The sequence below is a fragment of the Candoia aspera genome, chromosome 10 (genome assembly GCF_035149785.1).
Source record: "Candoia aspera isolate rCanAsp1 chromosome 10, rCanAsp1.hap2, whole genome shotgun sequence".
NCBI lineage: Eukaryota > Metazoa > Chordata > Lepidosauria > Squamata > Boidae > Candoia > Candoia aspera.
This window is the reverse complement of record NC_086162.1, coordinates 25,653,354-25,676,168: the sequence shown is the minus strand read 5'-3', so window position 1 is coordinate 25,676,168 and position 22,815 is coordinate 25,653,354. Positions and strand designations below refer to the sequence as shown.

General features: G+C 50.8%; 1 protein-coding gene across 1 annotated transcript; it reads left to right on the top strand.

Moving 5' to 3' along the window:
* The first annotated feature begins 4,039 nt into the window (after positions 1-4,039).
* On the top strand, positions 4,040-16,383 carry LOC134503724 (neuroglobin-like). The gene is made up of 6 exons (XM_063312629.1): positions 4,040-4,139; positions 4,597-4,945; positions 12,088-12,195; positions 14,180-14,300; positions 14,957-15,037; positions 16,223-16,383. Exons 1-6 carry the CDS (start codon positions 4,040-4,042, stop codon positions 16,346-16,348), a joined length of 885 nt encoding a protein of 294 aa, XP_063168699.1. The 3' UTR covers positions 16,349-16,383.
* The last annotated feature ends 6,432 nt before the right edge of the window (positions 16,384-22,815 follow it).

The following is a 22,815-nucleotide window of genomic DNA, read 5'->3' as shown; positions in this document are numbered from 1 at the left end:
CGGGATGAAACACCACTTATGCCAATTTCCCCGTTGTATTGGTATACCTGAGTCCTAAACTCCCCAAGCCCACAGGTGGATGGAACAGGTGGGATGAAGGATGAAGGGCAAACTGCCTGGCTCACCTTGAGCCCTCCTCCGCCCCAGCAACCTGCCAGCTGGGCTCTTTTGTGATACGGCCTGCCAGTCTTCCAGAAGCCTGGCAAATCTGTGTTCAGAAATAGGCTGTCTTGGACCCTTGCCTGCATCTGCCATGCCATACTTCAAGGGAAGCAATTTTTCCCATTGGCTTGTGACGCTCAGTGAGAAAGGGAACGAGGGCCATGCACCACCAGTTCCTGCCCTTAAGCTGACCCACAGTAAAGCTGTAAGGGCAGGGTCAGTTGTCAACCCTGGGGACATTTAAAGCTCAGCTGTTGTGGCAGTGCAAATTGTGGCTGCATGCTTTTCTGATGACTCGAGGCACATGGGGGAATGCACATTAATGAGCCCAAAGGCACATTAGCTGCACGAGGCCTTTTTATGGGGCTGCTCAGAAACTCCGTAAGGGGTGGTTCAGAACAGTTACTGGTTTAGTTCAGTGTTTCTCAACCTCATCCACTTTAAGCTGTGTGGACTTCAACACCCAGAACTGGGAATTGGGAATTCTGGGAGTTGAAGTCCACACTGCTTAAAGTGGATGAGGTTGAGAAACACTCATTTACTTGGCTGGTTTCAGCATCGCCTTCAGTCTTGGAAATACGCTGAGGCAACAGTTGCCTTCTCCTTCATAGCGAGGAATTTTTTCACAATAGTTTCTCATGTCGGATCAAGGGTGCCTGCAGGTGAGGTCAAAAACATCAAAATGGCAGCTGCAGCCCATTAAAGCCCTACCCCCCTCTCGTGCATGTAGCGTGTGCATCGTGTGAAAATGGGGCAGAGCTTCTTCCGTGACACAGTTAAGTGTCCACCATCTTGACTTGCTTGCTTCCCTGCTGTGGATGCCCCTGGATGAGGGTCTGATCAGTTGCCACATTTGGGGGTCTGGAAAGGAATTCATCTCCACAGATGGGCTTAAGGCCGGGGTGGGGGGTTTGTTATTTCACTTTTTATTGTTTCACTTTCTGTTCTAGTGCGTGGCGTGCCTTGCTGACCGGCGTGGCTGGAGCGAAATGCAACTCAGGGACCACGTTTACGATGAACTCTGCTTGTGTGTTGTAGGCCAACCTGGGGGAAAAGGGGGGGGGGATTCAAGTCATCGTCCAATCCATGTGAAAGCCACCAGGCTGGGCATGGCTGCCCAGAGTGACTGGTTCATAGCGGAGGGAATGATTCTGCCTTTTCTGCCGAGCTCTTTTCCACGTGACAATGGGTCCTGGATAATAAGGAATTTGCCATAGCTTTCCGCTGCTCCATTTAGAGATATCTTTATTGAGAATTACTTGTCCTTAATCAATCTTTATCTTTGCTTTTGGGGGGAAGGGGGGAATGACTGTTAAATCATGGTTTGTGTAAGCATGTGGGCTCTGCCTTTTGCCACGAATGGGTGGAAAACTGCACAAACAGCACCAGGCACCCTTCCCCATCCAGGCTGCAGGGCTTCCTGTTTGCTTCTTCCCCAAACAGCAGGAGCTGCAAGAGGTCAGGGCAGTCAACAAGCCACGTGGGAGCACTGGGCTTCCCAGGCGACTGTAAGTATTGGGTTTTGGTGCACGCACATGCAAAGAAGGAGCAAGGGCGGCTGCGTGCTTTGAGACAACATTGGACACAGGGAGGACGGCCTGCAGCTTTTAAACATCACTTGGTTGCATTAAAGCTATTAAAGCCACTAAAGACAAAAGTAAAGATAGATAGATAGATAGATAGATAGATAGATGATAGATGATAGATGATAGATGATAGATGATAGATGATAGATGATAGATGATAGATGATAGATGATAGATGATAGATGATAGATTCCTTCCTTCCTTCCTTCCTTCCTTCCTTCCTTCCTTCCTTCCCAATAATATAACCTTTGGCTAAGGCAATTTTGAAGATGCCTGCAATTTTGGAGGGGATGGGGACTGGTCAACTTTGACCAACCCATAGTTGGCCCATCTGCCCCAGCTGCTGTAATACGGTGAGTTTTTGTTGGTTTTTTTGTTTGCATTTTTCAACCCAGTCTTCACTCCTGGCAACTACATGGAGAAGCCCCTGCAGTTTTCTTTAGCAAAGTCTTTTCTGGATGGTCTGCCTTCCACAGAGAGAGAGAGACACACACACAGAGGGGCCCAAGGTCCCCCAGAACTCGGTGCTCCCCATTCTTGTCCAGCACCTTTAACCACCGGACCAAACTGGCACACCAATTTTTCCAGGCAGCTGGAAAAAACGACGATTCCCCTTGTGCCACACCTGTCAGATTCTGCACAAGCTTCCTTTCGCATTTTGCCTTTACCCACCCAGCCCTTTTGTGCTGGCAGGCTTTGATCTCCACAAGGAAGCAGCTGCATTGCCCATTAACCCATCTGAGCTTTGGTGGCTCCACCAATGATGCCCAAGATTTTGTGCAGAGGAGGAGTGTTTGCGGGGGGCGGGGGGACCTAAACTAGGCAGACTTTAGGATCCTGAGGATGCCTGCATGTTCTCTCAGCCCCATCTGGGATGCACCTGGCTGAGAAGAGCGGAGGAGCAGGAGTGTGGACGGGAGGCCAAGGAAGAGGAGAGGAGAGCCGTTGCTTTCTTAACTCTGCAAAAGGGAATCTTCTCCCACTTCGCTCTTTCCACCTGGAGCATCTAATTAACATCTCGCAGGTGAAAACTGGCACTGGTAAGTGGGCACTTATTGCATCCTTCAGGCAGATGAGGTCCCCCAAACCTTGACTGGGGCTCTAAACCTCTTTCGGAACCTCCTCCAAATTTTCCAGCGAGTGAAAGGGGGTGGGGCGGAGGGGCAAAGAAAGGGCTGGCCAAATCAAATCTGGATTGGCCCTCGGGGCGAAGCAAAGCAGTCCCTGCCTGGAGGGGCTGTGGAAGGCTGCATCACAACACAGGGCTGCCCTGCTCCCCACTCCTGAACTGCCTGTTTCCATTGTTCGATAAAGAATGTGGTTGGTTGTCCATTCCCTCTTTCCCGCTGGCAGGAAATAGATGGTTGACCCTTCCTCCTCCCTTGAATTTTGCCCTATTAAGTTTATGTATTTATCTATCTAATTTATATAGCTGCCCAGCTCACTTTTACAAGCGACTCTGGGTGGCTTCCAGCAAGTTAAAACAGCAATAAAGTTCCTACAGGTCAACGTGTCCCCTGTTTAGCCATGCGCTGCTCCTCTGCCCACCACTTAAAGCGACCTTCTGCCTGGGCCACCGGCTTTTTGTGTTGCCTCAGCCTCGACGTCCCTCTCCCACATAGTCTGCCAGTTGCGTCCTCTTTAACACCGACGGCTCCTCCTGGGCTGCTCCTTAAAGAAACGCACCAGAAACTAAGTCCTACTGGAGCATCTTTTTAAAAAGGTGAGGTACCCAAGTATCAGCCTTGCTGATGATGGATCGGCTGAAGCCTTCCTGGATCTGCCAGAAAAAGAGAGGAGTCTCTGGTTTTACTCATTATTCAAGGTGGCTGACGAGAATCTGGGTTTTCCTCAAAGCCCCCCCACCCCATCCCATATAGCCTCTTCATGTGGTTGATGTCTGCAAACTGAGGATGTGGTGGGAAGGCTACAGGTGGTGGGGGTGGGGGTGTGAGCCTCCCCCCCCTTCCAAATGCAACTGAAGTGAACAGAGCAAAGCCAGCCCTTGGGGCTGTATTAAAGGATGCTGGAATTGTTCCTCTGTTTTCCTGATGGTCACATGGGGTAACTAAACCGGCTTTGTTGCTGGTTGATGGAATACCTGGCATCTGTCCCCCACCTTCTCTCTTTCTCTCTCTCAAACATCAGTTGCTGCTGTTCTGTCTTCCTTCTTCCCCACTCCAAGCTGAGGAACTCTCTGCTTTTTCCCATCCATCGTTGTCTTGTCCGGCGCAGGCCATTTCTGTTGGAAGCCCTTCTGAGTGGAAGCTGGCCCAGCTTTGACCAAACCCATGGCTCGCACTAGCTGGATCTCCCTCCCCTCCACAGCACCGAGGGCCCTGTTCCCAGCCCAGCAGCGTCCCTCCAATGCCCAGGCGCACCGGCAGAGGGGTGGGTGGCTGGCAAGAAACGGGTCCTTCTTGCCAGATCCCGCAGTTCCCTTCCACCTACCGCACTGCATGATTCCAAGGCCCTTTGCACTTGCCACATTATTCAGGGGCTGGTCTGCTTGTTTCAGATATTCACGGGCTGCCTGCGCCTGGGTTCTCCAGTAGGGTAGCATCCAGCCTGCTTTACATAAAACAGGCAGGCAAGGCACAAGTATGAAAATGTGGAACAAGATACAGCTGCGACTGAACAACTGGGGAAAACAAGAAGGTTCTTTCTCCCTCAGGGTGGGATGAAAGCGGACATGTTGCCCTCGGCTCTTTCCGGAAAAAGCTGGCTGGGGTTCATCTGGTGAAGCGTGGTCCTCCCTGGGTCCTGTTGAATGTGCGTTCTGAAGTAGGTCACTGTATGTAGTCAGACAATAGCTGCTGCTGTGTGTCTCTCCCCCCCTCCCCCCCAGATGCGAAGAGCTTCTTGGCCGATGCTGGTTTATTCCACCTCTGGATTGCTACACATCTGCCCGCATCGGTCTGCGTGAGCGAGCGCAAGGCAGCGTGTGCGGCTGCGGCGCCTGGCCTTCCGAGGCAGATGGGATGCGCCTTATCCAGCCCGGGGGATGCAGCGGATCCAACTATCTCCGAAGAAAGGAGGGGCCCAGCGCCAGGTCTGGATGAGGAAGGGAAGGACGCAAGCCACAGGGAGGTGGCTGAGGCGCTCCCGCTCTCGGAGGCCCAGAAAGAGTTGATTCGGGAGTCCTGGAAGATCCTACATAAGAACATTACCAGAGTGGGCATCATTGTCTTTATTAGGTAAGGCAAACTTCTCTCTTGGCAAGTGAGCAGCTGAGCCCCTGCTACAAAATTCCACCCGTGCAACTGAGGACCCCGCTGGGGAAGGCTGGTCCTCCCCTTAAATGGAAAGAGGAGCTTTTGCGCCTTGACTGGGGACCTTTTCTGCCCGAACAGCAGAGAGGCACCAAGGCTTTCTGCCCTGGCCCCATGGAGAGATCCCGGACAACAGCCCGGGTGAATTTATCTTCCCAGGAAGATCCCAGGGAGCCTGGGAGCTCCTGCTCTGACTTACTGTTAAAAGGCAGCAGCAGCTGCAGGTTACAAAAGCTTCTGCTCTGGAGTAAAATTTGGAAAAGGCGTTCTCAGACTCCTTCTGGGTGGTGTTTATTTTGTTTTGTTTTTTGTTTTGCTAACAAGATTCACATGGCCCTCCTCCTCCAACGGCCTCCAACACACTGGCTTGTGTGTGCGTGCGTGCACACATAATAAGCATGCATGCCCGCGGCATGTACGTTTGCCAGACCCATCCCAGAGACGCTTGAGCCCCCCTGCTTTTCGCCCCAGACCCAGGAAAGCAGGGCTTCCCGAGCAGGTCTGTGGGAGCGCACGACCCACCAGCGCAGGGAAACAGACCCACAGCAGGAATGTACCCCTTGAGCGGATTGTGCCCAGCCCTTCAGACGCGCAAACCACTGCAGAACATGGAACATGGAACACATTGATTGTTTCGCCGCCAAGGAAAAGGGAGGGAGCCGAGCCGCTCTGCTCCAAGCGGCCCCCAGCCACCATCCCCCACCCCAGGCTCCTTGACCGCAGGGGTTGGTGAGCTGCTTGGGGGCCTTTCGGTGGTGGGGCAGGGAAAGCAAAGGGTGGCAGCACAGCACCATCCCCCCCTTTTAAGTCAGCACCCACTCCCCTTACTTCCCCACCCCCCAGCCAGGCCTCTGCAGAAATGAAGCTTTGCTGTACTGAATGTCCCCACTTTTATATATATATTTTTAATGAAGGGGCAAGAGAAGAGCCGCTTGAGGGAAGGGTGAGCCTGCAAACCTAGGTGGGGAGGGAAACTGAGGCACAGACTGCCCAGGAGCGGGCCCCGCTTGGCTCAGGAGCTCCACCACAACGCCTGCCCCCCCCCCCCGCCACCCCCGCGGCTGGCGAGGGAGAGCCGTCTGGAAGCGAGCGGGGCTGGCGAGGGTGGCTCGGAAGAAGCTGTTGCTCCCGGGATGGGGAAGCTGCGCGGCGCTCCTCGCCCCCGGGCGCCTTCTTGCGCTAACAGCGCGAGGGACCGGGAGGGTTCCCTGCCAGCGACCGCCGCTGCTTCGGGTCAGCGGCCTTCTGCTTTTGACGCCGGGGGTCTGCCTCCTGCTTCGGCGGCGGCGGCGGATGATGGGAGTTGCGCGATGGGGCAGAGCGGGCGGGCTCCAGGTCCCCGGGACAAAGCAGTGTCCCTAGGGGGCCCCAGGAAGCGCGCCTGCTCCGTCGCGGCCCCTGCCCTCTGGAACAGCGCCCCCACCCGCAGATCGGGAGGGCCCCCCTCCCCGCCGATGATGACCTGAGAAGACCCGGCTGTTCTCCCAGCCTGGGGCGGGGCGGGTGCTGAGCCCCTCTTTTTCCTTTCTCTTTCCGAGCGTGCGCGGTTCTTCTTTCTCGGTGAACGCGGGTTCTCTTCCTTTTAAACCTGTCAGCCACCCAGAGCCGTCGGGAGTCTCGAGGGGGGACCTCTGAGTCTAATTTAATGAAATAAGGCAAATAGTGTTTCCCGGGGGGGGGCGGGGGCGGGGAAGCCGCACTTTGCAAGGTGCACAAGCCATTTGCATCTCCGGGGATCGGCGCCCCCTCCTCCGCCTCCCGCGCCTCCCCCTTCGCCCGCGTTTAGTTCCTCCGAAAACGTCGTCGCTCGGCCTCCCCGCGGAGGGAGCTGCGCCAGGGTGAGCCGCCCGCCTGCCTCCGTCCTGGATGGAAGGGAAACGCTCCTGCTCAACCGCTTTGAAAGCGCCCCTTTTATTCGGAGCCTCCCTTCCCCGTTCTCTCTCTGAAACCTTAGGCGTTGTTGCAGTCGCTTTAATTCTGCTTTACATGCCGACTTTTTTATGGCTGCTGCAAACCGCTTTTGGCTTCTCCGTAATGTCCCCTTACAGATGCCCATGGTCAGCTAACTGCAGCAATTTAGTAGCAAAGCGGATGCCCTTTGCCCATGTTCAGAGGTCTGTTTGCAGGGCAGCAGGTTGGGAGGGGCCCATCCTGCCTGGGGCATGACAGGAGCTGAGAGACTTGGAGCTGAGGCACTTCATCACCATCAACACCCCCCCTCCCCCGCCCCTCTCTCTCTCTTCCTGCCCTGCCTCTCCTTTGGGAATCTCTTGGCAAACACACAGCCTTTGCTTTTCATCTGCACCGTTTTTGCAGCATCTGTTTTGTGTCCAGCAAACTCAAGGTGGCTTTAAGGAGGGAAGGAGAAAATCAGGAGCTGGCCAGAGAGGCATAAAAGGAGCAGGGAAGCCAGAATGGCTCATCTTCGTTTCACCTTCCAGTTTGATCGCGCTGCAGGAACCTGCCCTGGACGGTCTAGGCCAGGGTTCCTCAGCCTTGGCAACTTTAAGATTGTGGACTTCAATTCCCAGAATTCCCCGGCCAGCAATTCTGGGAGTTGAAGTCCACGCATCTTAAAGTTGCCAAGGTTGAGGAACCCTGGCCTAGGCCATCCCCAGAAGTATTCATTGGCTCAGCAAGGTCAGGGTCTCCAGCAAGCAGTTAAAAAGTGACTGGGAACACAGCGGAGGTCTTGACGGGAATTGCTGGGCCAGCTGGGGCGTTGACCAATGGAAGGCAAATTTGCCAGGGTTTCTCTGCCAAATTCCAGGAATGGGGCAGGAGGGAGTCCATTGGAGACCTCAGCCCGCCTGGAGCAGCTTTGGAATCGGGCCCAGTTCCAGCCTCGCATCTTCAAAATCTGTGGAAGAGACACCAAAGAGGCAGCAGAGAAAAGTGGGCAGGCCATGGCTCGGGGATCAGGCTTTGGCACATTCAAGGCCCACGGCTGGATTTTTGAGCCCATTCCTGTTTCCAAAGTTTTATAGACAGCTTGGTTTCATTTAGCTGTGTGATGGGAGGGGCTGGCACAAAAGCTGCCTCTCATTTCATTTGCCTTTAGGTTTAACATCGCTTATATAGTTCATGTGATTTGTCTCCAGTCCTGCAGTTAAGGGTTTCCTCCTCCTGATCCATTAAAAATCATGATTTGGCTGCACCTAAGACCTCTGGGGGCCAAAAGCAGCCTTGGACGCCAACCGTGTCTTTTGGATGATGGGGAGAAGACGAATATAACACAAACAGCTCCTTTATTCCTGGTGACTCCATGACGCCTCCATGCACTTTTCTGGCCAGCCATAACGAAAGGGCCTGGTCCTGCTTTTTCCCAGGACTTCCCGGGTTCTCACGTGGCCAGACTGACCCAGAGCCCTGAGCATTCTTGGGAGTCTGATCTTCCATCCAAGGACAAATCAGATCTGATCCTGCTGAGCGTCCAGGTCAAGCAATTTCACTCAGGCCTGGTAGGACTAGGGCCACTGTGCATGAGGTCATGCATTGCTGCTGCGTACCAACAGTTTTCACTTCCCCGAGATGCACACAAGTAGTTCAGTGATGCAATGACTCCATTAGAGATTATCAGACTCGCACCAAATCGAAAAGCATCCCCCCACCCAAGGGAACCGAGAAATCAGTGTTCTCTCCATCCCCAGCTGGAATCGCCAGGATTCTCTGCAAACTTGTCCGCAGGTCAGCGTGGATAAACCCCGCCCTCTGAGTGGAGGGTAACCTGCTTGGACACTCTGCAGAAGCCCGATTCCCAGATGCTAAACGGCTCTGCAGTCTGGCTGGAGCTCTGATTGCCGGCGCAAAGGCTGGCATTGAAAGGGAGAGGGAGAGAAGGAAGGCGAAGCCTCCTAGGCTGCCCCCCCCCCACTGGCTCTCTTGTGCCCCCTTGGAGGCTTCCCCCCATGCATGCCCTGCTGGCTTCCTATCAGTTGACGCCTGTCCCGCCTCCTGGAAGCTTGTCTGATTAACAGATGGCAGCAGCAGGGATGAGGGCAGCCCCCCACCCGCACCCACCCCGGCCCCGGATTCTCTCTTCTCCTGACAGCTTTTGTGAAATCTGCTTGCCTGCTTCCCACCCCACCTGCTTTCTGTTGGTTTGCAAACTAAAGAACCCACCTGATACCTCATCCTGAAACAACAGAATATTCAATCCCCCATTTTTAACTCTGACTTCATAATTGCTACTCCAACTGCAGCCTCTTCAGAATCTGACATGCATAGTAATAACAATTCATTGCTTTTATATACCACCCAACTCCCAGCGATTCTGCATATTTCCCAGCGGTGGTAGATCAACCCATTTGCAGCGCCTCTCTCATTAACCCATCTTTAGGGCCATTTCGTCCCATGAAGAGAGCCACAAGTCCATTGCGGGATGGCCCTCAAAGCGTGTAATTAATTACCCCTTTTAAGGGGCTGCAGTCAACTGCCCAAGGACAATCACACACCCCTTCCTGGTGCTGAGACCAGGCAGACATGACTGGATCCATCTTAAGCCTCCTTTGATGAAACCACAACATTCCCCAGAATATGATAGAATGAAGAATCTGTTATGTAATAAAGGCCAAGTGCTTATATTAAAAAAGAACCTATGTAAATAATTTATCTGTAAACTACTCATCAAGGGCAGAGAACTTCAACACATCCTTTCAAACTTTTGAATAATGTGTCCCAAAGATGCGTTGCCTTGTTTGTTTTCAGTTGGGTAAGAGCAACTGAGAAAGCTCCCTTTCTCCAGAGCTCAGCTGCACTCACTTTCTGCAGAATATTTCCCAATCTAACCCTTTCCAGATGAGTTACATTAAAACTCCCATCTTTCCCTGCTTCTCCCTTGTTGCAGGGTGGGGGAGAGATGGGAGGTGGGAATTGAGATTTGAAACATCTGGAGTGCAACCTGCCACAGAGGCATGTCTGGCATAGAAAAAAAATTATTTTCTATCCTGCCTTTATTATTTTTATAAATAACTCAAGGTAGTGAACTTACCCAATACTCCTTCGTCCCCCTATTTTCCCCTCAACAACAACCCTGTGAGGTGGGCTGGGCAGAGAGGGAGGGACTGGCCTGAGGTCAGCCAGCCAGCTTCCATGCCTAAGGTGGGACTAGAACTCACCACCACCAGGCCAGCGCCTTAATCACGAGACCAGACTGGCTCTCAAAGTACATTTTAGGGCAAAGTGACCTTGATCTTCTCAGGCATCTTAATGTTATTTCAAATAAGGGGGAGATGTTTCCTTTTCATTAAGCTTTGCCGGTTTTGCTCTGCTGTTTTAACACACGCTTTGAAGACGGCCTTTATAGACTGCATCAGCATGGCTTTTGTCTGAACAGAGCTTTAAACATCCTGGGCTTGCTATTGCAAAGGCCAGTATAAACATTCCATCAACAGATCTCACGTTTACCCCCCTTTTCAGCCAAAGCAGTTTCCATGAAATCAGGGAGGGGGACACTGAATGGTAGGTGCACAGTCTGAAAGACAGGATGGAAAAGGAAAAGGGCACAGGGTGAAGGGAGCTTTTATCACCTTTAGTGGACCTGTGAAAAGGCTAAAAAAATTTGGGACCAAATATGTGCTGTTATTCAAAAGATTCTCAGAGTGAACATACAAAAAACCCCAGAGCGATTCCTCTTGGTTTTGATGGAGAAGGAGCAGGTTTTAGTGATTAAATTGTTTGTTTTGATAGAAATAATGTAACTATGGTTTAACTAATGGTGATGTGGGAAAAGTCCCTCACGGAATAAATTTGACAAGGCCTTGAGAAGCAGCAAAAAGGTTTTATTAACGTTCTCGCAAGGACGGGTGCCCAGCCAAGATAGGCACACCCCTTCACACCAAGCATGCAGTTTTATTCCCTACCCCCAGCAGGTGAAATCCCTCCTCCTGTTCCCCAGGATAGGTACTTAGGAGTTCACAGCCTATCTGAGACGCCTTAGATTTTGCAGGAAGTCCCGCCTTTGTTTATATCTCACATTCCTCACTTTTTACCTCCCCCAGTCCCCTATTTATTCTTTTCCTTATAAGGCAGCTAGCCCCCTTGGAGCAAGTAGGTTGGGGTCGTGTCTGACCACAAAGTTTGCTAGAACTGGTTTTGAGCATATTTTCAGTATCAGTTAGGCAGCCTATTTCCTTTATACCTGCCCTAATGGAGATACAGTCTCCTGTTCCCCTGACCACATATCCCACATCCTCAATATACTGACAAGCAAGCTTAGTTTTGCAAGTTACTAGAAAAGCAAGCTTCATTTGGCAATTTACTGAAAAAGCAAGTTCTTTTCTATTGTAGAAATAACTCTCTTTTTGCAAAAACAACTTCGCTATCCCCCTTTCTCACAGTAAGAGATTGTATTTGAAAATTTATATCTGTATTGGAGAAAGTCAGAAGTCATTTTTCATTCTTGTTTTCTGTCTATTTGCATTTTTATAGGTTTTTCTTTTTTCTTTAGTTCTTTTTTCTATTTTTTCTATATTCTTTATTTTGTATTTTAACTATACTTTGAAAACTAATAAAGTTCTTGTTAAGGAAAAGGGGACAAATGCTTTCTCAACGTGGTGGTGGGTTGTGTAATGGTCTGTGAGAACGTCCTGGAGAGACAGCAGGAGGAGGCGGCACAGACAGGGCCACCGTTGGATAAGAGGCGGCTGAGCCCCCAGCAGGAATGGGGCCTGTCCAGGTGAGGGGGGAGAGATGCACTTTCAGACTTGCAAGATTCTGTGAGTGTATCTTACAATAAAGATAGCATTAGTACTCATGGTTGGTGCTTCTTCTCTGGACTGCCGTGAAGCGCTGACATCAGTCTTGCAAGTCTGAAAGTGCATCTCTCCCCCCTCGCCTGGACAGCCCAAGACACTAGGGAGGGTCCCTTCCGAGACGTTCGCCAGGCCCCATTCCTGCTGGGGGCTCAGCCGCCTCTTATCCAACCATGGCCCTGTCTGTGCCACCGCCTCCTGTTTTCTCTCCAGGACGTTCTCACAGACCATTTCAAGTTGGAGAAAGAAGATCCTGTTTTTCCAAAGACCTCCCGAGGAGCTTGCTGTCTAGATAATCTCCCGTTTCTTCTCCAGGCTCTTTGAGACCCACCCTGAGTGTAAAGATGTCTTTTTCCTGTTCCGTGATGTGGATGACCTGCAACAGCTGAAGATGAGTAAAGAGCTGCGGGCTCATGGCCTCAGGTGTGTCTGAGGGTCCTGTTTGGGGCCAGGCTTCTGCATCCCTCCGTCCAAACAGCAGGGACACCTGGATGGAGGTTCCTTTAGGATGCTTCACTGTGTCCCCGCCTGGAGGGGCAACACAAGGGGCTTCCTATCCTCCCTCCCTCCTGCAATATACGAACATGGCCCAACATGAAGCTCAGCCCTTTTGCATGGCTAATAATCCCACTTTTGACAGACCCAACTATCTTATCCCTTTCAGCCACTAATTAACTTCCCTGTGGACACAAACAGGCATATTCATTTACTGACCTGAGGGCCAAGTGAGAACCTTTGAGCTTCGAAAAAAAAACAGAACAAAGATAATGATAAGCGGTGGGGAGGAAGCAGATGGGGAGCAATTTTCTTCCCCTCTCATGCAGGGGACCCCCAATGAAGTGGAACTGGGAGGGATTCTAGAAAGAAAAAGAAAGGACATCTCCTCCCCCCCACCCCCGTTATTCAACTGTATAATCTGCACAAGCAGGATGTGACGGTCCCTGCTGGGAGACCTTCATCAATGCATCTTCGAAGCATGAAGCTGGTAATGCAGGGTTTCTCAGCCTTGGCCACCTTAAAGTGGGGACTGCAACTCCCAGAATTCCCCAGTTGGGCTGTTTTGGTTCTCCTTGGGGGAGGGTTGGGGGGTCTGTTCTCTCTCTTTCTTGGGGTTTTTCTCCCCTATGGGCTTGACATTGGGTGCCCTAGTCAGATCTAGAAGAGAGAAGGGGAAGGAGCATCTGGGTTTCTGTGATCTGCAGGAGGGACACTGTGGCCCTTACACAAATTAACCCAGAGCTTAGTCTGATTTGCCCATGGCAACCAGCAGAAGCAGACTAGATCCCATGTCTTCCCTGTTCAACTCAAAGTCAACAACCTCATTGAGATGATATCGATAGACAAGGATGGGCCTGTTTCAATACGTGTGATTATAATCTGCGGCATTCATGCCAAGCTCCTTTGCTGTCTCTTGCATGCAGTTTCCTATCTGAGAAGCAAAGCCATTTTTGCAGGCGCACGATCATGAGCAATAGCTTCATCACGGAGCATCTGCTCAGCCTGGAGAAGATCCCTCTCCAGCTCTAGAAGGTCCAGTGGTTGGATTTGGCCAAAAGGCACTTCCCATGTTCCTCTTTATGTCTAGACTCCTTGTGGGTAAATCAAGGCTCCTTCACTGGGCCCTTTAAGCTTAACTCAGAAACATACCTTTGAGGAGGCCCCTCGCAAATGCTTTGATGGGTATGTTGACATGGGAGAAAAGTTGCCACTGTCCTGCTTGGATCATTTGTGGTGGCTTAAGTCCAAGGTGTTTTTGCTTATTCCACCAGCGTAGGCAGAAGGGTGACTTCATCCGCCATGACTCCCTAGAAAGACAGCATATTGTCCCCAGTTCGGGCCACTGGCTCCAAAGGGCAGTCCACGAAGGAAGGGCCGCTCCGCCAGGAAAGGTCACAGTGGGAGGTGCAGAGCTCCATCCACTTAGTCTACTTATCCATCCAAGATCCACCATAGGGACCCTTGGGATGGGTAGGAGTCCTCCCCGTTTTGGAGAGGGAGGGTACATAGGATCATCATTATCATCTTGGATTTATCCCTAGATATTTATGGGTAGCTCCCTCTCACATCCCGTCCTGGAGGAGATTAAAATAGTGCCTGAAAGCCAGCTAGGAGGTATCTGGGTCCCGAAGCGGGTCGGCTCAACGCTTTTGGTGAACTAAGTGCCGCCTCCTGCTGCTGCTGCCGTCTCCTACCACTCTGTCCCCACCCCACGGAGTCTCCAGGGAGCTGTGGATGGGAGGAGGCTGCCGCCTTCCTTTGGCCTTGAGGCGCCCTGTGATTTTGGGAGTTCCTCTCCTCTCCCTTCTTGTGCATGGCTGATACGGAGCCTCTGGCCTGCCCAGGGCTTTTCTCTTGAGCCCCACTGAATCCAGAAACGAGTCCTCCCCTGTCCTCTCGCCCTTCCCAGAGTGATGTCGTTCATTGAGAAGAGCGTGGCCCGGCTGGACCAAGAAGACAAGCTGGAACTTCTGGCCCTTGAGCTGGGCAAGAGCCACTTCCAGTATAAGGCTCCCCCCAACTACTATGAGGTGAGGCGGGAGGGGAAGAGCGGAGATGGGCCACCCAAGGCTGGGCTTACTCTCAACGGGGAGGGGCCCGCGGACCTTATCGAGGAAATACAGCATGTCGCTGGCTGAGTCGTCTAAGGAGGACACTCCTGGTTCCAGATTGCCTTTTTAGCGTGGAGGGGAGGGCAGGGATATTCCCTTGGTGTGGCATGGCTGCTTTTTTAAACACCCTGGTGCGCTCCTGCCAATGTCGCCCAGTTCCATTAACACAGAGACGCTGCAGGTGGGATGTCTTCACCCATCCTCGCCCGAGCCGTGCAAGTGCTTTGCTGTTTTGCTTCTTTAGTTATTTTTTTGTTTGATCAGTTTTGGTGAGAAAGAAAGAAGCTGCAGCATGAAAACCTGGGAAGAAGACAATTGGACATGACCAAGTCTAAACCGTTGTAAAATTCGTAGAGTGAGGCAAGGGAATTGCACAATAAAATCCCATCCCTTTTTCTCAGATTTTATTGTATAGCTATCACTGTCTCTGTGACTCCTAAGAAATACATTTCACAGCAATCTAACATGTACAAACACTGCTAGTAATTCACAGCAGGTAATCCTCCTCTCTGCCTCTCTTTTCCAAAATTACCGCTGTTGCTTTTGCTTTTTCTATTTTGTTTTCCTTTTTTCAGTACATTGGCATTCAGTTCATCCAGGCTGTTCAGCCAATTCTCAAAGAAGCTTGGACTCCGGAAGTTGAGAAGGCCTGGAAGGTAAGGAGAATTTGAAAGGGGGGCAGGGATTAGCACCAGGCAAGCAGCCCGGCAGGAAACAATGCCCCAGTCAGGGAACTACCAAGGAGAGAACAACGCCCCCACCCGCACTGGCCGGGCAGGCGACTGCGTATGAACAGGGGGCAAACCCCACCCTCCCCAGCACTGATGATGCAACCTAGGTGGGTAACGCAATGCCTGCAAGCCAACAGCTAGGCCCAGAGCGCACCAGGGGCTCCACAGTTCAACCCTGAGCTACAGAGGGTCTCTTTCATTGGTAAGGAGAATTTTCAGGATTAACCTCCCATCAGCAAGGGGGAAAAAAAGCCAATTTCTGCAAACATTGTCATGTATCCAGGCCCCTAAGTAAAAAAAAATGGACCCTTTGGAAGGTCAGCATCCAGTCCTATTTTCCTTCCCCTGCAGTTCAGGGACATCTACTTACAGGTAGTCCTTGCTTAATAACCATTCATTTAGTGACAGTTTGGACTTACAACAGTGCTGAAAAAAAAACTACTTACGACTGGTCCTCACACTTGCAACCATCACAGCGTCCCCATGGTCACGTGAGCACGATTTGGGTGCTTGGCAACCAGTTTGCATTTATGGCCATTGCAGTGTCCCATGGTCACGTGATCACCATTTTAGACCTTCCCGGCTGGCTTCTGGAGAGCAAAATCAATGGGGAACTGTGTGATTTGCTTAACGACCACATGGTTCACTTAACACCCAGGGTGATTCGCTTAACAGCTGCCACAAAAAAGGTCGTAAAATCAGGTCAGATTCGCTTAATGACCACTTCACTCAGCAACTGAAATTCTAATCCCAATTGTGGTTGTTAAGCGAGGACTACCTGTATGTCTTGCGTAGCAAACTTTGAAGAAATGCAAAATTGTAGCCATGGGTCTTGCTGTGGGTCACCATTCCGGTACCTGGGTTGCAAAGAAGGTAGAACATTCTGAATGGCTTTGCTTTCATCTCACAGCCATCAGGACGCTTGAGCCCAGATGTGGCGGCTCTCTCTTTCCGCAGGTGTCTTCTGATTTTGGGGGTGCAAATCTCTGCCGTGGCCTTTATGTGGCTTACGCTTTCTCCCTCGCCTGCTCCTAGGACAGCGGGAGGCCCCCGTACAGCACTTAGAGGTGTAAAGTCTGCCTTCTCTTTCATCCCCTCCCTGTTCCCAAGGGGCTCTTCAAATACCTGGTTGCTGTGATGCGCAGGGGGTTCTTTGACGAAGGGAAGAGGCCGGGGGCCAGCCCTTCTCCTTCCCCACAGACGGCTGCTGTCGAAGCCACTCCAGACGAAGTCTGACAAAGATGTCGCCCCTGGGAGCGGTGCGTTGAAGGATCTTCTGGGGCTTCCTGCTAGACACCACGGATGCCGCTGGGAAGGTCCCCTCGTGAAGAGTTTCCGGCACTGTTTTGTGGTCCTCGCAGAGCTATGCTTTACCTTTCCAGTCGTTCAGCTAAAGCAATCGCTCACCCCCCTTGAGCTCGTCCTCCAGTACGAGAAGGTGAAGCCTGGCATTGTGTAGGACATCGGAAAAGGCTTTGGGCAGAGCCAGCCCCGCCCGAGGGGGGTCACATCAAGCATCTATCAGCACCCGTAGAATTTTCCCCGTCCTTGCCACCCCTTGCAACCTTGCAGAAAGGCAGTCTTAGTGTGCAGGACATTGGAGACAGGTTGGGGAGCCTCCTCCTCGGGAGAGGCCACGATCTAGAGCGGTGAGCCATAGGACAGCCAGTGGTCAAGGCCTGGGTCCCTCCTCAAGGCAAGAGGGCCAGATGCCACGTGGGATGCTCCGCAGACCTTGCCCAAGGCATTGTGCTCCTGGGACAGGTCAGCCCCTGGCCTGCTTCCCTCTGCAAGCAGCTTTGCTACTGGACTCTGAGTGCCCCGTGGGCCCTCCCAGGCCACCTCAGGGTGATTAGCAGACCGGGGACCCCCAGGGGGGCCGTTGGGCCCTTGACAGCAGCTGCCCAAGCCAAAGAGGCTTATCCAGAATCAAGGCTGCCTGCCCCTGTGGCAAGCAGCAGGAGAGTGAAGGCAGCGGATTCCTTCTCCTTCGTCTCAACAATAAATCCGCACCTCCTACCCGAGCAGGTTCTCAGCCCAGCAGAGTCCCAATGCCAAGATGTCTCCAGCACATACCTGGGACACCCACCCCCTTTGTGAGTCTTGTGCTTTTCCTCAGGACTTGTAGCTCAAGTGCCTTTTTTGCTGCTGTGCGCACGAGGAAAGTCCCTGCGGAAAAGGGTTGGACGTTTCCTCCCACCATCGCGCTGTGCTTGCTTTCAACAAGACTTCTCCGCCCTGCTTGTGAGCTGGCGACCTCCCTTTGATCCTGTTCTTTTCCTTGCATCCTTTATTACCTGTGCAAAACATACTTGCTTTGTAACCCAGTTGGCTGGGGAGGCAGATAATTAAGTTGCTCCTGAAGGCACCCTTGTTTCCCTGGGAATGATTTGTTCTCAGAATACCCACAGAGCAGGGTGTCTTTCGGATGTCCCTCCTTCTCTTTTGTTCCATGCAAAGCTGCAACATTCGCTTGGTCAGATTAATCAGTCGCCGTCCTTTTGATCAACTGAGATGTTCCCTGTCTTCAAAGAGGTTTTCCCTCCGAAGTCAGAGGGGTGGGGAGCCTCTTCTTGTAGCATAATGTCTCTTATTACAACCCAATTATATGTTATTTAGGGGAAAAACACATGCTTTTTATTTGCCTGTTTTGTTCTCTTATGCCTCCCGAGGAAAAATCGATCTAGGTCAGTGTTTCTCAACCGTGGCAACTTCAAGGTGCGTGGACTTCAACTCCCAGAATTCTGAACTCCACACAGCTTGAAGTTGCCACAGTTGAGAAATGCTGCTCTAAATTAATCCGGTTTTAGCCTTCCATTGTGTGGGAACTTAGCCACTGTGGTTTATTCTGCGGACCATGGAGAAACCAGATGCAACCCAGGCCAGTGTGAACTTTTGTCTCACTTTAGTATCAAACTTGCTTTCAGTCCGATAAACAGACTGAAAAGACACGAACATGCCTGCTTCCTCATCAGCTTTGCATTAGTTTATACAGATAAGATGGCTATTTCTGTCTCTAAACAACCCAATAATTGGTGTTCTCCATGTGGGGGGAAGCGGGGGAAGCAGAAAATGCAATTGAAGTTCAGGCCACCCAGTCTGAAACTCACCACAGGGCCAATCTGGATGGCCATCTTCAGAGACCACAGTTGTGCAGCCTCTTGTGAGAAGTTTGCACCTTCTTGGCAGAAGGTCTTCTCTGCTTGCAGGCCACCAGAGGCAGCTGGCCTTTCCAGGTTTGGCAAGAGCACCCCTGTGCCAGGCTTAGGGATCTCCCCACCTTTCCTTCTCACAGTCGGTTGCCTTGGGAAGACAAACAATCTTTCTGGCTGAAATCTCGTAAAACAAACTTGTTGGCAGGAAGTGATGTAAGTGTATTAGCAGCTGCCAACCCCTTGATGGGATAGCCAGGAAATATTTGGAAGCATCCCCTTGTTTTAATTCTGAACAGCTATTTCAAAATCATAGAGGTGGGGCAGAAGGCTGCATCATCCTGGGTGTAGGACAGGGTTAGCATTTTTTAAGCTTGGCCATAAATGTGGGCAATACCAAGGCAGGCTCCAAAGAGGGAGAAGGAACATTGGAGAAGCATTGGCGGTCTTGGCAAATGAGGGAAAGGAAGAAGATCCGCACCTTTCTGGATTACAGAATGCCTGGAATCCTAGTTTCCCGTCCCTAAAAGCTCCCCATCAGGATCAAGAAACTGCGACATTCTTGCTGGATACCAGGTAAGTAGCATTAAAGCTTCTTGCAGGAACAGATAACGTGGAGATGCCGTGCAGCTGTTCTGTCTTTTATTACTGCAGCTAATTATTACCAGCTTATTATTATTGCTGGTAATTTTTTAAAAAAATGGAAGAATCTACAGGAAAAGCCAGAAAGGCTACCAACTGAGGGTGAGAATCTTGGGAACCTGTAAAAATCTGTGTTTCACATTGCACAAAGAAAGTTCGGTTTGGAAATATTTCTTGTACAGTTACAAAACATCAGAGACGTATCTCAACCTATCTGAGATGCCTCCTCATCTGCCTCATGAGTGGGATGAACAAAAAGGACAGGCCAGAGAAACCTATAACGGGCCATCAGTTACCCCAAATGGAAGTAACTTTCATAGGCTGCTTGCCAAAAGCTTATTTGTTTATGTTTAATGTAATTTAGAGCTGTGTTTCTCAACCTTGGTCACTTTAAGAGGGGTGGACTTCAACTCCCAGAATTGCCCAGCCAGCATGATTTAGAGGCTGATTTAGAGGCTATCCAACTCCAGGTGACTGGGGGCTGCTTACATTAAAAAAAAAAAAAAGTAAGGACAATTTGGAAAAAAGGAAATGGATCCTAAGCATCCAGGAGGCCAATTCTGAATAACAATAGAACATCCTGCAGGGGCTCAACCATCAACCTGCCCCAACACCTGGGAGACCAAGCAGGTTTTCACTGACTTTCTGAATGACATCAGCGTGGGAGCCATCCGGATCTCCGGGGGAGGCTGTTCCAGAAAGCGGGTGCTACAGCGGAGAAGGTCAGCTTCCTGGATCCTGATAAATGATGCTATTTTATGGAAGGGACCCACAGTGAACCCACTCTGCCTGACCTCACCGGTTGGACAGAAACCACAAAAACAGGCAGTCACACCAAGGACCCAGCCCTAAGCTATGGACGGCTTTACAGGTGGCATCCGGAAGATGGCAAAATTCAGGAGGAATCTGCTAGCACCTTTCCGACTGCAGCACCTCACGAAAGCTTTTGCTCTTCATAAAACGTGCAGGTTGGAAAAGGTACTTCCAGACACCTTTTTTTGCCACCATAGACTAACTCGGCTCTCCTTCTACAGCCCGGAAGATGCTGCCTTTGTTGGGAGCATCTCGCTTAGAATGTTCCCAGGCTGGTAATGGGTTGATAGCATCTTCCAGCATCCCCAGCCGCTGCTGACCCAGTATGAGTCCTCTCTTCATTGGTGAAGTATCGCCGCAGCAATGGCCACTGGTATGCAAACGTCCTCTGAAAGGGTGGGCTCCTCTGTCATTTCTTCAAGAAGAATTTGGGGGTAGGAAGACCGACCAACCAAACAAGCACCTCCTGTTATTCCTTAAAAAGTATTACTGTCATCACAGGCCGCTGGCAAGAAATTAGCCTCATGAGAGATCCCTGACCTCTTTGCAGTTGAACAATTTGGCCTAAGGAGGAAGGAGGCCGACCGAAAGGGGTTCCGTCAAGTCTTTCTGGAGGAGAAGCGTGCAGTTTAAGGGAACACGCTTTTTAGCTTTTTACGTGAGAGAAGGTGTGAGGCCAAAAGCTGTCCCTCCTAAACGGGCCGGTCACATCTGTCATCTGGAAACCGAAGCAAGTTGATCCCAGGGATCCAGGGATCAAGAGCTCTCCCTGGCGTGGTTGTGTAAGGGTCAGACTCGGCTGCACCAAAGTTTCTCAGAAGGACTTTTCGGTAGGTTGGTAGAAGTTTTGCTGGGAGGAGGAGAAGCAGGGGGGAACCCTGGTGGCACGGATGGATGGCACGCTTTGGGGGGTGGGAGGGAGAACTCACGGTCTTTATTGCCAGAAACTTTACTGCCAGTCAGTTTTTTCTTTAGAAAGCTCCCACTCTCCCCCTTTCATTTTATCTAATTTTTGGCATCGGGAAAACAGTAGCAAAACAAATTTAAAAGAAGGGGCAGAGGGACAGGAGAAATAGAACGCTGTTGCTACTGTGACCTTCTCCAGTCTAAGGTCCCTAGTATCTCTTGCCATCAAAGAAAATAATCTGACATGGGAAAAGATGGCTGCTACTTTGGGAAAAATATTGCTGGTAGTTTCCAGTTTAGTGTGTACCCGGCGCGCTCCTGGTCAGTCCCTCCATCCAGATCGGAGCAAACACACCCACCTCTCTCCGTTCAGCTAGCAAAAAAACAGGGCTTGTGTTGTGTTGATTAAACATCAGCAAACCTCAGAAGCAGTGAACTAGAGAAAACAGGACAAAAGGCAGGCAAGAGCGAGGCGGGGGGGGGGGGGATGAAGGGCAGGCAAGAGTTAAAGGGGACAGAGACCTTAATGTGAGCCATCTACATTATCTGCTTCTCCACCCAAAGGAGCAGGACTTTTCAAAGCCACTGGAAACAAAACGGTGGGTAATTAGCATGGGCAGCCCCAAAGACGGTGGTCCTTCGCAGATGCCAGCTGTGACCCTTCTACGAATGAACATAAGGGCAGCAAGAGAGAGATGGAGAGCGGGACACCAGGTGATCCCTCCTCTATTCTGCATCATGAAGGAAAGAATGTGGTAGAGGCAGATGAGTATCTAACAAGCTACCACTGCTAAGCTGACGGTTGGGGCTTGCGCGGGGTGGGTGGGTGGGTGGGTGGGCAGCAGCTTTTATAGAAAGGAACAAACCTCGAACAAGAATGGAAATCTGAGTGTGCCACCAACACTCTGATTGATAACATCCCTACCCAACAGCTCCTGGGCTTCTCCTTCAAGCCCCCTTTCAGGTTGGGCAGCTTGACAGATGGGAGGAAGCATTTTTTTATCATCCTAGTCTGTGATTTTCAAAAAGAAGAACGCCCCTCCCAGCATCTTAGCCTTCTCATTAGGGTCAACATATGTGTATTTAAAGTGCCATTGCCAAGGGTTTGGCTGCTGTCAAATCCAGCTGCATTACTATAGATAGGGAATAGTTTTGTGCTATCTCTTCAGTCCCTCCAGCCTGGATTAAAGCTTTAATTCCTTCTGTCACGCAGCCCAGGAAGTTCCTGGGAAGCCCACTTAATCATCTGACTAATCTGGCAATCCCTTCTTGCATTTGCTCCATCTTTATCTCAGCATTAAAGGAACTATTTGTAAGGCTACAGTTTTCAGCTTGTGTTACCACCAACGTGTCAGTGAGCACCTCCCGAGACATTTTCCTCCCCAAGAATCAATGCTATTGAAATTGTCCTAGAAGTGTGTGTGTGTGTGTGGGGGGTGAGTTTCACTTGTTGCAGTGGCCCAACTTCTACAGATATCAAATATAATACTTTATACAACTAGCACAATGGTTTAAAATAGTTTTTGTATAATTGTGCTTCTTTTTCTCTCTTCTTTTCAATAGAAAATGAAAAGTACAGGTAAAGATAATAGGACATGTAGGACATGCAGAGAGTAATCTAGTTTGTCCTTAAACTGTTATTACTCTCTGGATGTCCTACCCCCTGTTCTCACCAACTCAGTTCCTATTTTGAAGTTTTCTAATAACGGAAGACATTCTATCACAGGCATTGTGTGGTCTGAAAGGCAGCAGAGCATTACAGAATTGTCTTTCCTGCTGCTGCTTGATCTTCATTTCAAGCTCCCTTTCCAAAAACAGTCCGTATTTCTCCTTAAAAGCCCATGGCAGATCCCTCCCAAGCGTGACCCCGTTCCACAGCCTGCAGCCGAGAAGGCGTAGATCCAGCTTCCCAAAAGGCGACTTTCATGGAAGGGTAGGTAGGAAAATCAGCCTCCAATGGATCCCCAGAGAAGGTCATAATGACACCCTCCTGCAACAGCCGTAGGTCCTGCGTGGAACTGGCAGAGAGACTGAGAGGTATTTCTTTTCCATTACCCTCGCACGTGACCTTCCAAAGCCCACAGGGCCAGGGCAAATCCTAGCTGGGAGCTGATTTCATTTTAATTTAAGCTTCATTAAAATTAAATTAAATTCCAGCTGGGTGACCTTGGGCCAGTCCCTCTCTCTCAG

What these genes read in the sequence shown, in the direction of transcription:
- LOC134503724 (XM_063312629.1), top strand. Translation starts at nt 4,040, where the DNA reads ATGGCTCGCACTAGCTGGATCTCCCTCCCCTCCACAGCACCGAGGGCC. An exon ending in GGCATCATTGTCTTTATTAG is followed by an intron (nt 4,946 to 12,087) that starts GTAAGGCAAACT and finishes TTTCTTCTCCAG; the next exon opens with GCTCTTTGAGACCCACCCTG. An exon ending in CTCCCCCCAACTACTATGAG is followed by an intron (nt 14,301 to 14,956) that starts GTGAGGCGGGAG and finishes TCCTTTTTTCAG; the next exon opens with TACATTGGCATTCAGTTCAT.